Source organism: Callionymus lyra, chromosome 1 (assembly GCF_982586985.1).
Source record: "Callionymus lyra chromosome 1, fCalLyr1.hap1.1, whole genome shotgun sequence".
In the NCBI taxonomy this organism is placed as follows: domain Eukaryota; kingdom Metazoa; phylum Chordata; class Actinopteri; order Syngnathiformes; family Callionymidae; genus Callionymus; species Callionymus lyra.
Genome location: NC_141818.1, coordinates 1539511 through 1557601, shown reverse-complemented (window position 1 = coordinate 1557601; position 18091 = coordinate 1539511). Strand labels below are relative to the sequence as shown.

Below are 18091 nucleotides of genomic sequence, written 5' to 3'. Positions count from 1 at the left end.
GAGTTACTGTAGTATTACTCCACGAGTCACTGTAGAAAGTTCTGGTTGATTTGAAAAGTGAAGTAACAAACAACGTCGACATGTTTTCAGAGCAACAACGACGCGGTCAAGACTTCAGTCCGGTCGGGTCAGAGGTCAACAAAGCTCCAGCGTGGAACTCTGGGAGTTTTCCTGTCGAGGTTTCAAACGTGTCCAAAGGTAACGTCTGGTTTCTGTTCCTTCTTCGTGATCGTACGAGTAAACAACTCATGACAGCAAAGATTTACTGACAAAGAATCAAACAAACTTCTTGAAAGATCTTGTTGTTAGAAGTGCAATGAGAGTAGATGGACAGTAGAGGGCGCAAGATCTCTTGACTTCATCAACATGACTGTGACGTCATTTTTCAAGATATAGAGTTTGTTCACTTTAACAAATCCACGTGTTTGACGTCATTGTTATTATGATCGACTGTTAAGAAGTTATGATCGACTGTTAAGAAGTTATGATTGACTGTTAAGAAGTTATGATCGACTGTTAAGAAGTTATGATTGACAGTTAAGAAGTTATGATCGACTGTTAAGAAGTTATGATCGACTGTTAAGAAGTTATGATCGACTGTTAAGAAGTTATGATCGACTGTTAAGAAGTTATGATCGACTGTTAAGAAGTTATGATTGACAGTTAAGAAGTTATGATCGACTGTTAAGAAGTTATGATCAACTGTTAAGAAGTTATGATCGACTGTTAAGAAGTTATGATTGACAGTTAAGAAGTTATGATCGACTGTTAAGAAGTTATGATCAACTGTTAAGAAGTTATGATCGACTGTTAAGAAGTTATGATTGACAGTTAAGAAGTTATGATCGACTGTTAAGAAGTTATGATCGACTGTTAAGAAGTTATGATTGACAGTTAAGAAGTTATGATCGACTGTTAAGAAGTTATGATCAACTGTTAAGAAGTTATGATCGACTGTTAAGAAGTTATGATCGACAGTTAAGAAGTTATGATCGACTGTTAAGAAGTTATGATCGACTGTTAAGAAGTTATGATCGACTGTTAAGAAGTTATGATCGACTGTTAAGAAGTTATGATCGACTGTTAAGAAGTTATGATCGACTGTTAAGAAGTTATGATTGACAGTTAAGAAGTTATGATCGACTGTTAAGAAGTTATGATCGACTGTTAAGAAGTTATGATTGACAGTTAAGAAGTTATGATCGACTGTTATGAAGTTATGATCGACTGTTAAGAAGTTATGATTGACAGTTAAGAAGTTATGATCGACTGTTAAGAAGTTATGATTGACTGTTAAGAAGTTATGATTGACAGTTAAGAAGTTATGATCGACTGTTAAGAAGTTATGATCGACTGTTAAGAAGTTATGATCGACTGTTAAGAAGTTATGATCGACTGTTAAGAAGTTATGATTGACAGTTAAGAAGTTATGATCGACTGTTAAGAAGTTATGATCGACTGTTAAGAAGTTATGATCGACTGTTAAGAAGTTATGATCGACTGTTAAGAAGTTATGATCGACTGTTAAGAAGTTATGATTGACTGTTAAGAAGTTATGATTGACAGTTAAGAAGTTATGATCGACTGTTAAGAAGTTATGATCGACTGTTAAGAAGTTATGATCGACTGTTAAGAAGTTATGATCGACTGTTAAGAAGTTATGATTGACAGTTAAGAAGTTATGATCGACTGTTAAGAAGTTATGATCGACTGTTAAGAAGTTATGATCGACTGTTAAGAAGTTATGATCGACTGTTAAGAAGTTATGATCGACTGTTAAGAAGTTATGATCGACTGTTAAGAAGTTATGATTGACTGTTAAGAAGTTATGATCGACTGTTAAGAAGTTATGATCGACTGTTAAGAAGTTATGATTGACTGTTAAGAAGTTATGATTGACTGTTAAGAAGTTATGATCGACTGTTAAGAAGTTATGATTGACTGTTAAGAAGTTATGATTGACTGTTAAGAAGTTATGATTGACTGTTAAGAAGTTATGATCGACTGTTAAGAAGTTATGATCGACTGTTAAGAAGTTATGATCGACGGTTAACTAGTTATGATTGACGGTTAACTAGTTATGATTGACGGTTAACTAGTTATGATTGACAGTTAACTAGTTATGATTGACTGTTAACTAGTTATGATTGACTGTTAACTAGTTATGATTGATTGTTAACTAGTTATGATTGATTGTTAACTAGTTATGATTGATTGTTAACTAGTTATGATTGATTGTTAACTAGTTATGATTGACGTCTCTCCAGCAGAAACTGTGGCTCCGGTCGTCAGCGATGTCGTCTTCGGTCTGAGTCAGTCCCAGTCGAGCGAAGACATCCTGGTCCAGACCGGACTTCCAGAGCCTCCAGACCTGGCAGACAAGTCATCCCAGTCTTCACTGAACAGTTTCGAAGATGCAGGTGAAGAATATCTGTGATAAAAATAAAAACAATAGAATATAAACATGTTTTTATGTTGATTATTGATTATAGTTGAAAATTGTTTGTTTATAGTTGAAAATTGATTGATTATAGTTGAAAATTGATTGATTATAGTTGAAAATTGTTGGATTATAGTTGAAAATTTTTTATTATAGTTGAAAATTGTTTGATTATAGTTGAAAATTGTTTGATTACAGTTGAAAATTGTTTGATTACAGTTGAAAATTGTTTGATTATAGTTGAAAATTGTTTGATTATAGTTGAAAATTGTTTGATTCTAGTTGAAAATTGTTGGATTATAGTTGAAAATTTTTGATTATAGTTGAAAATTGTTTGATTATAGTTGAAAATTGTTTGATTATAGTTGAAAATTGTTTGATTACAGTTGAAAATTGTTTGATTATAGTTGAAAATTGTTTGATTATAGTTGAAAATTGTTTGATTATAGTTGAAAATTGTTTGATTACAGTTGAAAATTGTTTGATTACAGTTGAAAATTGTTTGATTATAGTTGAAAATTGTTTGATTATAGTTGAAAATTGTTTGATTATAGTTGAAAATTGTTTGATTATAGTTGAAAATTGTTGGATTATAGTTGAAAATTTTTGATTATAGTTGAAAATTGTTTGATTATAGTTGAAAATTGTTTGATTATAGTTGAAAATTGTTTGATTACAGTTGAAAATTGTTTGATTATAGTTGAAAATTGTTTGATTATAGTTGAAAATTGTTTGATTATAGTTGAAAATTGTTTGATTATAGTTGAAAATTGTTGGATTATAGTTGAAAATTGATTGATTATAGTTTAAAATTGTTTGATTATAGTTGAAAATTGTTTGATTACAGTTGAAAATTGTTTGATTATAGTTGAAAATTGTTTGATTATAGTTGAAAATTGTTTGATTATAGTTGAAAATTGTTGGATTATAGTTGAAAATTGATTGATTATAGTTTAAAATTGTTGGATTATAGTTGAAAATTGTTTGATTATAGTTGAAAATTGTTTGATTATAGTTGAAAATTGTTTGATTATAGTTGAATATTGTTTGATTATAGTTGAAAATTGTTTGATTATAGTTGAAAATTGTTTGATTATAGTTGAAAATTGTTTGATTATAGTTGAAAATTGTTTGATTATAGTTAAAAAATTGTTTGATTATAGATGAAAATTGTTTGATTATAGTTGAAAATTGTTTGAATATAGTTGAAAATTGTTTGATTATAGTTAAAAAATTGTTTGATTATAGTTGAAAATTGTTTGATTCTAGTTGAAAATTGTTTGATTCTAGTTGAAAATTGTTTGATTATAGTTGAATATTGTTTGATTATAGTTGAAAATTGTTTGATTATAGTTGAAAATTGTTTGATTATAGTTGAAAATTGTTTGATTATAGTTGAAAATTGTTTGATTATAGTTAAAAAATTGTTTGATTATAGATGAAAATTGTTTGATTATAGTTGAAAATTGTTTGATTATAGTTGAAAATTGTTTGAATATAGTTAAAAAATTGTTTGATTATAGATGAAAATTGTTTGATTATAGTTGATAATTGTTTGATTCTAGTGATTTATTGAAGTGTTAAACTCTTGAACTCTCAGGCGACTGCAGAGACTCCATAAACGGGGACCTGAGCTGCAGAAGATCTGCTGCCACTCGTATGGTGACTCGACTGAGGAACCCCGACAGCAAGTTGAGTCTGATGAAGAGCCAGCAAGTGGCGGCCGCCGTCCACGAGGCCAACCGGGGCTTCAAGGAGGGGAAGGAGGTGAGAAGACGATGGCGTGGCGACGGCGAGTCTTGACGTGACGTGTCGTCAACAGGTGCTGGTGGTCAACGCTCAAGGCGACATCACTCGCGTCAGCACTCGCAGCAAAGACATGGTCATGAAGGGAACCATCAGCCAGTTCTTCAAGCTGGGCCAGGAGGGCAAGTACCGCGTGTACCACAACCAGTACAGCTCCAACACCCTGGCCCTCAACAAGCACCAGCACAGAGAGGTGAGACCTTCGTAGAGACTCCCGAGGTCCAGTCATCTCCAGCTCTGGTTCCTCAGGACCACGACAAGAGGCGCCACCTCTCCCACAAGTTCTGCATGACGGCGGCGGGAGAGTTCAAGTGGAACGGATCCATCTACGGCTCGCAGGTCCTCACCATCTCCACGCTCAGACTCACCATCATCCAGCTGGAGAACAACGTCCCGGCGCCGTTCATGCACCCCAACTGGGCCTCGCACAGGTGTGGACCCCGACCTTCTGACGCAGGATTCGAATGGTTTAAGGAACGTTTTTCTCCTGCAGGTCCAACTGGATCAAAGCGGTCCACATGTGCAGCAAGGCTCTGGAGTTCGCTCTGGCTCTGGCCATCCTGGAATGTGCCGTCAAACCCGTGGCCATGTTGCCGGTCTGGAAGGACTCGCTCGGTCACACCAGGTCAGTTCCGTCAGTGAACGTCACCACCTGTACCTGAGAACACAACTACACTGAGATGAAGCTGCAGGAACATCTACTCCACGAGTCACTGTAGTATTACTCCACGAGTCACTGTAGTATTACTCCACGAGACACCATAGTATTACTCCACGACTCACTGTAGTATTACTCCACGAGTCACTGTAGTATTACTCCACGAGACACCATAGTATTACTCCACGACTCACTGTAGTATTACTCCACGAGACACCATAGTATTACTCCACGAGTCACTGTAGTATTACTCCACGAGACCCCATAGTATTACTCCACGAGACACCATAGTATTACTCCACGAGTCACTGTAGTATTACTCCACGAGTCACTGTAGCGTTACTCCACGAGACACCGTAGTATTACTTCACGAGTCACTGTGGTATTACTTCACGAGTCACTGTAGTATTACTTCACGAGTCACTGTGGTATTACTCCACGAGACACTGTAGTATTACTTCACGAGTCACTGTGGTATTACTCCACGAGACACTGTAGTATTACTTCACGAGTCACTGTGGTATTACTCCACGAGACACTGTAGTATTACTTCACGAGTCACTGTGGTATTACTCCACGAGACACTGTAGTATTACTCCACGAGTCACCGCAGTATTACTCCACGAGTCACTGTAGTATTACTCCACGAGACACCATAGTATTACTCCACGAGTCACCATAGTATTACTTCACGAGTCACCGTAGTATTACTCCACGAGTCACCGCAGTATTACTCCACGAGTCACCGCAGTATTACTCCACGAGTCACCGCAGTATTACTCCACGAGTCACCGTAGTATTACTCCACGAGTCACCGCAGTATTACTCCACGAGTCACCGCAGTATTACTCCACGAGTCACCGCAGTATTACTCCACGAGTCACCGCAGTATTACTCCACGAGTCACCGCAGTATTACTCCGCGAGTCACCGCAGTATTACTCCGCGAGTCACCGCAGTATTACTCCGCGAGTCACCGTAGTATTACTCCGCGAGTCACCGCAGTATTACTCCGCGAGTCACCGTAGTATTACTCCGCGAGTCACCGTAGTATTACTCCACGAGTCACCGTAGTATTACTCCACGAGTCACCGCAGTATTACTCCACGAGTCACCGCAGTATTACTGCACGAGTCACCGTAGTATTACTCCACGAGTCACCGCAGTATTACTCCACGAGTCACCGCAGTATTACTCCACGAGTCACCGTAGTATTACTCCACGAGTCACCGCAGTATTACTCCACGAGTCACCGTAGTATTACTCCACGAGTCACCGCAGTATTACTCCACGAGTCACCGCAGTATTACTCCACGAGTCACCGCAGTATTACTCCACGAGTCACCATAGTATTACTCCGCGAGTCACCATAGTATTACTCCACGAGTCACCGTAGTATAACTCCACGAGACACCGTTGTATAACTCCACAGTATTACTCTGCAAAGCATCATGGGATCTGTTCAGGTCACCGTTACTGAGAGGGTTGTTGAGAGCGAGGAAGCCTCGTTGAGTTTACAGTAACATTCTTTTTTAATTCACTTTCAAGGATCCGATCATTGTCATTAACAAACACTAGTGTAGACGATCATTGTCATTAACAAACACTAGTGTAGACGATCATTGTCATTAACAAACACTAGTGTAGACGATCATTGTCATTAACAAACACTAGTGTAGACGATCATTGTCATTAACAAACACTAGTGTAGACGATCATTGTCATTAACAAACACTAGTGTAGACGATCATTGTCATTAACAAACACTAGTGTAGACGATCATTGTCATTAACAAACACTAGTGTAGACGATCATTGTCATTAACAAACACTAGTGTAGACGATCATTGTTATTAACAAACACTAGTGTAGACGATCATTGTCATTAACAAACACTAGTGTAGATGATCATTGTCATTAACAAACACTAGTGTAGACGATCATTGTTATTAACAAACACTAGTGTAGACGATCATTGTCATTAACAAACACTAGTGTAGACGATCATTGTCATTAACAAACACTAGTGTAGACGATCATCGTTATTAACAAACACTAGTGTAGACGATCATTGTTATTAACAAACACTAGTGTAGACGATCATTGTCATTAACAAACACTAGTGTAGACGATCATTGTCATTAACAAACACTAGTGTAGACGATCATTGTCATTAACAAACACTAGTGTAGACGATCATTGTCATTAACAAACACTAGTGTAGACGATCATTGTCATTAACAAACACTAGTGTAGACGATCATTGTCATTAACAAACACTAGTGTAGACGATCATTGTCATTAACAAACACTAGTGTAGATGATCATTGTCATTAACAAACACTAGTGTAGACGATCATTGTCATTAACAAACACTAGTGTAGACGATCATTGTCATTAACAAACACTAGTGTAGACGATCATTGTCATTAACAAACACTAGTGTAGACGATCATTGTCATTAACAAACACTAGTGTAGACGATCATTGTCATTAACAAACACTAGTGTAGACGATCATTGTCATTAACAAACACTAGTGTAGACGATCATTGTCATTAACAAACACTAGTGTAGACGATCATTGTCATTAACAAACACTAGTGTAGACGATCATTGTCATTAACAAACACTAGTGTAGACGATCATTGTCATTAACAAACACTAGTGTAGACGATCATTGTCATTAACAAACACTAGTGTAGACGATCATTGTCATTAACAAACACTAGTGTAGACGATCATTGTCATTAACAAACACTAGTGTAGACGATCATCGTCATTAACAAACACTAGTGTAGACGATCATTGTCATTAACAAACACTAGTGTAGACGATCATTGTCATTAACAAACACTAGTGTAGACGATCATTGTCATTAACAAACACTAGTGTAGACGATCATTGTCATTAACAAACACTAGTGTAGACGATCATTGTCATTAACAAACACTAGTGTAGACGATCATTGTCATTAACAAACACTAGTGTAGACGATCATTGTCATTAACAAACACTAGTGTAGATGATCATTGTCATTAACAAACACTAGTGTAGACGATCATTGTCATTAACAAACACTAGTGTAGACGATCATTGTCATTAACAAACACTAGTGTAGACGATCATTGTCATTAACAAACACTAGTGTAGACGATCATTGTCATTAACAAACACTAGTGTAGACGATCATCGTCATTAACAAACACTAGTGTAGACGATCATTGTCATTAACAAACACTAGTGTAGACGATCATTGTCATTAACAAACACTAGTGTAGACGATCATTGTCATTAACAAACACTAGTGTAGACGATCATTGTCATTAACAAACACTAGTGTAGACGATCATTGTCATTAACAAACACTAGTGTAGACGATCATTGTCATTAACAAACACTAGTGTAGACGATCATTGTCATTAACAAACACTAGTGTAGACGATCATCGTCATTAACAAACACTAGTGTAGACGATCATTGTCATTAACAAACACTAGTGTAGACGATCATCGTCATTAACAAACACTAGTGTAGACGATCATTGTCATTAACAAACACTAGTGTAGACGATCATTGTCATTAACAAACACTAGTGTAGACGATCATTGTCATTAACAAACACTAGTGTAGACGATCATTGTCATTAACAAACACTAGTGTAGACGATCATCGTCATTAACAAACACTAGTGTAGACGATCATTGTCATTAACAAACACTAGTGTAGACGATCATCGTCATTAACAAACACTAGTGTAGACGATCATTGTCATTAACAAACACTAGTGTAGACGATCATTGTCATTAACAAACACTAGTGTAGACGATCATTGTCATTAACAAACACTAGTGTAGACGATCATTGTCATTAACAAACACTAGTGTAGACGATCATTGTTATTAACAAACACTAGTGTAGACGATCATTGTCATTAACAAACACTAGTGTAGACGATCATTGTCATTAACAAACACTAGTGTAGACGATCATTGTCATTAACAAACACTAGTGTAGACGATCATTGTCATTAACAAACACTAGTGTAGACGATCATTGTCATTAACAAACACTAGTGTAGACGATCATTGTTATTAACAAACACTAGTGTAGACGATCATTGTCATTAACAAACACTAGTGTAGACGATCATTGTTATTAACAAACACTAGTGTAGATGATCATTGTCATTAACAAACACTAGTGTAGACGATCATTGTCATTAACAAACACTAGTGTAGACGATCATTGTCATTAACAAACACTAGTGTAGACGATCATTGTCATTAACAAACACTAGTGTAGACGATCATTGTCATTAACAAACACTAGTGTAGACGATCATTGTCATTAACAAACACTAGTGTAGACGATCATTGTCATTAACAAACACTAGTGTAGACGATCATTGTCATTAACAAACACTAGTGTAGACGATCATTGTTATTAACAAACACTAGTGTAGACGATCATTGTTATTAACAAACACTAGTGTAGACGATCATTGTCATTAACAAACACTAGTGTAGACGATCATTGTTATTAACAAACACTAGTGTAGATGATCATTGTCATTAACAAACACTAGTGTAGACGATCATTGTTATTAACAAACACTAGTGTAGATGATCATTGTCATTAACAAACACTAGTGTAGACGATCATTGTTATTAACAAACACTAGTGTAGATGATCATTGTCATTAACAAACACTAGTGTAGACGATCATTGTCATTAACAAACACTAGTGTAGATGATCATTGTCATTAACAAACACTAGTGTAGACGATCATTGTCATTAACAAACACTAGTGTAGACGATCATTGTCATTAACAAACACTAGTGTAGACGATCATTGTTATTAACAAACACTAGTGTAGACGATCATTGTCATTAACAAACACTAGTGTAGACGATCATTGTCATTAACAAACACTAGTGTAGACGATCATTGTCATTAACAAACACTAGTGTAGACGATCATTGTCATTAACAAACACTAGTGTAGACGATCATTGTTATTAACAAACACTAGTGTAGATGATCATTGTCATTAACAAACACTAGTGTAGACGATCATTGTCATTAACAAACACTAGTGTAGACGATCATTGTCATTAACAAACACTAGTGTAGACGATCATTGTCATTAACAAACACTAGTGTAGACGATCATTGTCATTAACAAACACTAGTGTAGATGATCATTGTCATTAACAAACACTAGTGTAGACGATCATTGTCATTAACAAACACTAGTGTAGACGATCATTGTCATTAACAAACACTAGTGTAGATGATCATTGTCATTAACAAACACTAGTGTAGACGATCATTGTCATTAACAAACACTAGTGTAGACGATCATTGTCATTAACAAACACTAGTGTAGACGATCATTGTCATTAACAAACACTAGTGTAGACGATCATTGTCATTAACAAACACTAGTGTAGACGATCATTGTTATTAACAAACACTAGTGTAGACGATCATCGTCATTAACAAACACTAGTGTAGATGATCATTGTCATTAACAAACACTAGTGTAGACGATCATTGTTATTAACAAACACTAGTGTAGAAGATCATTGTCATTAACAAACACTAGTGTAGACGATCATTGTCATTAACAAACACTAGTGTAGACGATCATTGTCATTAACAAACACTAGTGTAGACGATCATTGTCATTAACAAACACTAGTGTAGACGATCATTGTCATTAACAAACACTAGTGTAGACGATCATTGTCATTAACAAACACTAGTGTAGACGATCATTGTCATTAACAAACACTAGTGTAGACGATCATTGTCATTAACAAACACTAGTGTAGACGATCATTGTCATTAACAAACACTAGTGTAGACGATCATTGTCATTAACAAACACTAGTGTAGACGATCATTGTTATTAACAAACACTAGTGTAGACGATCATTGTCATTAACAAACACTAGTGTAGACGATCATTGTCATTAACAAACACTAGTGTAGACGATCATTGTCATTAACAAACACTAGTGTAGACGATCATTGTCATTAACAAACACTAGTGTAGACGATCATTGTCATTAACAAACACTAGTGTAGACGATCATTGTCATTAACAAACACTAGTGTAGACGATCATTGTCATTAACAAACACTAGTGTAGACGATCATTGTCATTAACAAACACTAGTGTAGACGATCATTGTCATTAACTAACACTAGTGTAGACGATCATTGTCACTAAGACTAGTATACAATGGCTGGTAAAGTAAATGGTCAACAATTATTTTGAACGGTGCAAACAACATGAGTTTTAACAAAAACAAAAAGAAACAAAAACTCCACTTCTTCAGTCAATGAGGGGGAAACGATCCTATGACCTCAGCGACCCATTGAATTGTTTGTTTGTTTGTTTGTTTGTTTGTTTGTTTCCTGCTCTGAGACGTGTTTGATGCACGAAGAAGAAGAAAGTGATACATAATGATCGACACAATCTAAAGTCAAACTCATGAGAAGCTGGTTTAGGTTCGTGAAAACATCAAAGAGTGTGTGTTGATGTTTGTCCAAGAGTGTGTGAGCGGCAGCATCATAAAAAAAGCCCACCCTGACTGTGAAGTCAAATATTTAGACGCAGGTTCTGCACCAACATCTCAGCCACACTTTTCTACCAGAACACGTTTGAAAACACTTTTGTTGGTCAAACGTGTTTATTTCACGTGGAATACTTCACCGTAGAACGTAAAATAATCATCAGAATGTTGAATGAATTTAATGCAATTATTTCTATTGTATTTATTATTTTTTAATAATTTAATTTGATTATTTGAATAACTAAAAAGATGAATGACTTATGATTGGTTGAGAGGTTCGATCCAGTCGCTCTGTTGGTTTTGTCTGACGACACTATTATACCAACATTTATATTGAATTTAAAAACTAAAGACTTGAGACAAAAAAATGAAAAATATTGAATTAAGAAAAAAGTTCTTTAATTATTAGAATATTGAACGATTTGTGTAAAAAAAACAAATGTTTAAAAAATGTAATTTAATCATTAAAGTTATGCATTTTCCATGTAAACATGATAAATTCAATGTTTGTAAAAACACCTTTAAAATGTCATATTTATATGATAACACTGATGTTCTTTTAATTCGTGTGTAACTTTTTCCAACTATGGTTGAAGATTGAATCGCATGACGTCCATGGAACGAGAGGAGAAGGAGAAGGTGAAGAAAAGGGAGAAGAAGCTGGAAGACGAGGAGACGCTACAACAGGCCACGTGGGTCAAATACACCTTTCCCATCAAACACCAGGTACGACCTCGTGGTTCACGGCCGAGCGTGGACGGACATGAACGCGTCTGCTCCACAGGTGTGGAAGCAGAAAGGTGAGGAGTATCGTGTGACCGGATACGGTGGCTGGAGTTGGATCGCCAAGACGTTCGTGCCGAGATTTGTTCCTCGACTTCCTGGCAACACCAACCCTCACTATCGACAACAACTGGAAGGTTTGTGTCGTGAATACGTTTGATATTTGAAGTGTAGTAACAAGTATATAAGTGTAGTATTGTCCAGTACTTGACTCTGGTGTTGTGATAGTGTAGTAACAAGTATATAAGTGTAGTATTGTCCAGTACTTGACTCTGGTGTTGTGATAGTGTAGTAACAAGTATATATGTGTAGTATTGTCCAGTACTTGACTCTGGTGTTGTGATAGTGTAGTAACAAGTATATAAGTGTAGTATTGTCCAGTACTTGACTCTGGTGTTGTGATAGTGTAGTAACAAGTATATATGTGTAGTATTGTCCAGTACTTGACTCTGGTGTTGTGATAGTGTAGTAACAAGTATATATGTGTAGTATTGTCCAGTACTTGACTCTGTTGTTGTGATAGTGTAGTAACAAGTATATATGTGTAGTATTGTCCAGTACTTGACTCTGGTGTTGTGATAGTGTAGTAACAAGTATATATGTGTAGTATTGTCCAGTACTTGACTCTGGTGTTGTGATAGTGTAGTAACAAGTATATATGTGTAGTATTGTCCAGTACTTGACTCTGGTGTTGTGATAGTGTAGTAACAAGTATATATGTGTAGTATTGTCCAGTACTTGACTCTGGTGTTGTGATAGTGTAGTAACAAGTATATAAGTGTAGTATTGTCAAGTACTTGACTCTGGTGTTGTGATAGTGTAGTAACAAGTATATATGTGTAGTATTGTCCAGTACTTGACTCTGGTGTTGTGATAGTGTAGTAACAAGTATATAAGTGTAGTATTGTCCAGTACTTGACTCTGGTGTTGTGATAGTGTAGTAACAAGTATATATGTGTAGTATTGTCCAGTACTTGACTCTGGTGTTGTGATAGTGTAGTAACAAGTATATAAGTGTAGTATTGTCCAGTACTTGACTCTGGTGTTGTGATAGTGTAGTAACAAGTATATATGTGTAGTATTGTCCAGTACTTGACTCTGGTGTTGTGATAGTGTAGTAACAAGTATATATGTGTAGTATTGTCCAGTACTTGACTCTGTTGTTGTGATAGTGTAGTAACAAGTATATATGTGTAGTATTGTCCAGTACTTGACTCTGGTGTTGTGATAGTGTAGTAACAAGTATATATGTGTAGTATTGTCCAGTACTTGACTCTGGTGTTGTGATAGTGTAGTAACAAGTATATATGTGTAGTATTGTCCAGTACTTGACTCTGGTGTTGTGATAGTGTAGTAACAAGTATATATGTGTAGTATTGTCCAGTACTTGACTCTGGTTTTGTGATAGTGTAGTAACAAGTATATATGTGTAGTATTGTCCAGTACTTGACTCTGGTGTTGTGATAGTGTAGTAACAAGTATATATGTGTAGTATTGTCCAGTACTTGATTCTGGTGTTGTGATAGTGTAGTAACAAGTATATAAGTGTAGTATTGTCCAGTACTTGACTCTGGTGTTGTGATAGTGTAGTAACAAGTATATAAGTGTAGTATTGTCCAGTACTTGACTCTGGTGTTGTGATAGTGTAGTAACAAGTATACATGTGTAGTATTGTCCAGTACTTGACTCTGGTGTTGTGATAGTGTAGTAACAAGTATATATGTGTAGTATTGTCCAGTACTTGACTCTGGTGTTGTGATAGTGTAGTAACAAGTATATATGTGTAGTATTGTCCAGTACTTGACTCTGGTGTTGTGATAGTGTAGTAACAAGTATATATGTGTAGTATTGTCCAGTACTTGACTCTGGTGTTGTGATAGTGTAGTAACAAGTATATATGTGTAGTATTGTCCAGTACTTGACTCTGGTGTCGTGATAGTGTAGTAACAAGTATATATGTGTAGTATTGTCCAGTACTTGACTCTGTTGTTGTGATAGTGTAGTAACAAGTATATATGTGTAGTATTGTCCAGTACTTGACTCTGGTGTTGTGATAGTGTAGTAACAAGTATATATGTGTAGTATTGTCCAGTACTTGACTCTGGTGTTGTGATAGTGTAGTAACAAGTATATATGTGTAGTATTGTCCAGTACTTGACTCTGGTGTTGTGATAGTGTAGTAACAAGTATATATGTGTAGTATTGTCCAGTACTTGACTCTGGTGTTGTGATAGTGTAGTAACAAGTATATATGTGTAGTATTGTCCAGTACTTGACTCTGGTGTTGTGATAGTGTAGTAACAAGTATATATGTGTAGTATTGTCCAGTACTTGACTCTGGTGTTGTGATAGTGTAGTAACAAGTATATATGTGTAGTATTGTCCAGTACTTGTGTCTGGTGTTGTGATAGTGTAGTAACAAGTATATATGTGTAGTATTGTCCAGTACTTGACTCTGGTGTTGTGATAGTGTAGTAACAAGTATATATGTGTAGTATTGTCCAGTACTTGACTCTGGTGTTGTAGTATTTACAGACCACATGACTCTTGAAGTCGTAACTACTTTTATTTGTTTTCAAACCAAAATATGTCCAAACATCAGCTTTAAAAGCTGCTGGACTCACTGTATCCTCTCGTCCTCAGTCAGGCTTCACCAGGATCTCATTTCATTCATTCATTAATTCCTTAAGCTGCAAAACTGCAGTTTATTTACAACACAAAATTATTTGATTTTATTCACATTTAAACAAAAATAAAAACCTATAGGATTTAAAGGAAAAATATAAATATAATATAATATAAAGTGTCGTTTATATGAATATTTCCTTAAACAACTTAAATTCATGACATCATCACATCAGTTGTAAACGAACAGAATGAAAATGTTACTCTTGGATCAAGAATCATTTACTGAACTGATGTGTGAGTCACACGTGAAGCAGTCGTTCTTGACAAACGTTGATGTTCCTGTGATGAAGGTCATGAAGGTGAGACTCACAGGGTCATCTTCTGAGGTCCAGAGGAGGTCTCTGACCTCAGGTGACCTCAGGTGACCTCAGGTGACCTCAGGTGACCTGTAACAAATCCTCGGATCCTGACCTAACATCGTTTTGGTCTCATTTTGTTTCCAGACGCTAAACTCGGCAGGAAGTGTTCCCTCCTGGACCTGAGCCGTCGTCCTTGTGTCGCCGCCTCAGACCAAAACAAGAAACATCCTCAAGCTGAAGGTCAAGGTTCGGACTCTGTCGACTGCAAGAAGGAAGAAGAACCAACACCGTGTGAAACGCAAACATCTCCAGCGAAGATGGAGGAGCTTCAGGCTGGCTGTCAATCATCTGGTGAGATCTATGAAGTTCATTCAACGTTTCAAATGTTTGTGTTGACGCTGATGTTCCTCAACGCTCTCTTGGATCTTCTCCACAGGGTCGTGCTCGCAGCAGATCAAGTCCAGTGAGGAGGACGAGGCTTCGCGGCCGTTCAACTACGACGTGGTGGACGTGAGCAAAGGGTTCCTGACGCGCGTGGCCTACAAGAAGAAGGTCAAGCCGTCCAGGCTGGACGACCTCCTGGAGCGCCGGCAGAGGCAGCAGGTGCTGGAGGAGCAGCAGAGTCCACGCCACGAAGACAAACCCTCCGCCCAAGTCCCGGGTACTCTGGGTACTCTGGGTACTCCGGTCCGGCCGCGCTCGCCCCTGAAGCCTCAGGTTCTGGCGACTAGTGAAGCTTCCGTGAAAGAAGAACCTGGAAGTAAACCCGGAGACGCCACGGATCCGTCTGGTGGTCCGTCTCCTCGGCTCGGATCCGTGGCCCAGAACCAGGAGGATCTCTCACGGACAGAGGGGGCGACGGAGAGCAGGTCGGGGGGAGAGGAGACGGCGAGACTATCGGACCTTCAAGGAGGATCCGATGTCGGCGTCTCCGGCTCAGCGGACAGAACTTTGGACTCCGAGTCGCTCAGAACACACGGCGCCGAGCGATCGCTGCCCGAAGGTTCCGTCGTCTCCGAGGAGAACGGCGTCGAAGAGGAAAGGACGAGGAACGACGTGAGGAGTCAACGTGACGACCGGACCGCCGCGTCCTCGCCTCAGGTCAACGGAAACGACGGCGCCGACAACAACGGCGTGCTCGCTCACGGCGCCGGCGGCTGGTCGGCGAAGAAGCTGCTGGTGAACGGAGACTGTGCGTCCGTGAACGACCAGAACCTCCTGTTGGATCAGGACTACAAGCCTCCTCTGAAGATAGCGAGACTAGACCTGGACGCACAGTCTGACCACGCACGCCCGAGGTCGGAGGTCAAGATCATCAGGATGACCCCGTCCCCGATCCCGTCCGCCGAGGACTCGTGTCTCAGCGACGACTTCACGGAGGAGAACAACAACAGTGGACCCCTCAAGACCCTCGTCACGCAGGTCACCACGACGACCACGACGTCCAGGGTGGTTTCCACGGAAACGCGGATGGAGGACGCGAGGGCGGGGCCCGCCGCGTCCTCCGAGAGCAGCGCCGTGTCCACCCTGACCACCATGACCAAGACCACCGTGACCAAAGTCTGCTCCTCGGGCCCGTCCGGCCGCAGTCAAGTCCTGACCCAGGAAGAGGAAATGTCGGGAAGTTTCCGTCGCTCGGACAGGAAGTCGTGCGGCGCCTCCACCGGGGGCCGCGTCCGCCTCGCCAGGTTCTCCTGCAGCAAGAAGACCCGCTCCGACAGCGCTCTGCCCACCTACCGCAAGTTCGTGACCAAGAGTCGCGTGAAGAGCATCTTCGTTCTGCCGCACGACAGCCTGAAGGTTCTGGCCCGGAGAGGAGGCTTCAGGGAGGTCGCCGTCTTCAACTACAACGCCAAACCGGCGCCGGACATCTGGCCGTATCCTTCGCCCAGACCCGCGTTCGGTCTCACCTGGAGGTACGTGTGGAAGCTTCTGTGACTGTAGACGTCATCAGAAGATCCTTGATTATATTTTCAAGCATTACTCGTTTTCTTCAAACATGATATTTTACTAAAAAGTGTCGAATCTAATTTTTATGTAAAATATTACTTATAATATACTTTTTATTTTAAGTAAAAATGTTTGAGCCAAAAATGTAACACACAAAAGATGACGAGACTGTTTGTAGCTTCAAGAAAACAACTTGATTGTATTCAATTTAAAAGGCTAGGAATTAAAAAATAAACATGTAACTTTAAAAACAGTAAATCATAATAACGACACGATAACGACTCGATAATAACACGATAACGACATTTGATACTGGCAAGATAATAACACGATAACGACATTTGATACTGGCACGATAACGGGATAACGACACGATAATAACGCGATAATGGCACGAAACGATAATGGCAAGAAAATAACGCGATAATGACACAATAATAAAATAACGCGACGATAATGGCAAGATAATAACGCGATAACGACACGATAATGGCAAGATAATAACGCGATAATGACACAATAATAACATGGTAACGCGACGATAATGGCAAGATAATAGCGCGATAACGACACGATAATGGCAAGATAATAACACGATAATGACATAATAATAACATGGTAACGCGACGATAATGGCAAGATAATAGCGTGATAACGACACGATAATGGCAAGATAATAACACGATAATGACACAATAATAACATGGTAACGCGACGATAATGGCAAGATAATAACGCGATAACGACACAATAATAACATGGTAACGCGACGATAATGGCAAGATAATAGCGCGATAACAACACGATAATGGCAAGATAATAACGCGATAACGCGACGATAATGGCAAGATAATAATGCGATAATGACACAATAATAACATG

At 38.4% G+C, this 18091-nt stretch overlaps 1 protein-coding gene across 2 annotated transcripts in view; it reads left to right on the top strand.

The window, feature by feature from the left end:
* The window catches only part of LOC148087348 (nucleosome-remodeling factor subunit BPTF-like), a 53757-nt gene that overhangs the window by 8000 nt on the left and 27666 nt on the right, over positions 1-18091 (top strand). The window contains exons 6-15 of one of the 2 annotated variants that reach the window (XM_087787668.1): positions 91-198; positions 2271-2420; positions 4041-4207; positions 4263-4439; positions 4496-4677; positions 4740-4871; positions 12086-12215; positions 12274-12409; positions 15404-15610; positions 15696-17175. In XM_087787668.1, the coding sequence (XP_087643794.1) occupies positions 91-198; positions 2271-2420; positions 4041-4207; positions 4263-4439; positions 4496-4677; positions 4740-4871; positions 12086-12215; positions 12274-12409; positions 15404-15610; positions 15696-17175 (2869 nt within the window). Of the gene's footprint in view, positions 1-90; positions 199-2267; positions 2421-4040; positions 4208-4262; positions 4440-4495; positions 4678-4739; positions 4872-12085; positions 12216-12273; positions 12410-15403; positions 15611-15695; positions 17176-18091 lie in introns of both variants that reach the window. The other variant, XM_087787659.1, reaches the window with a different exon arrangement.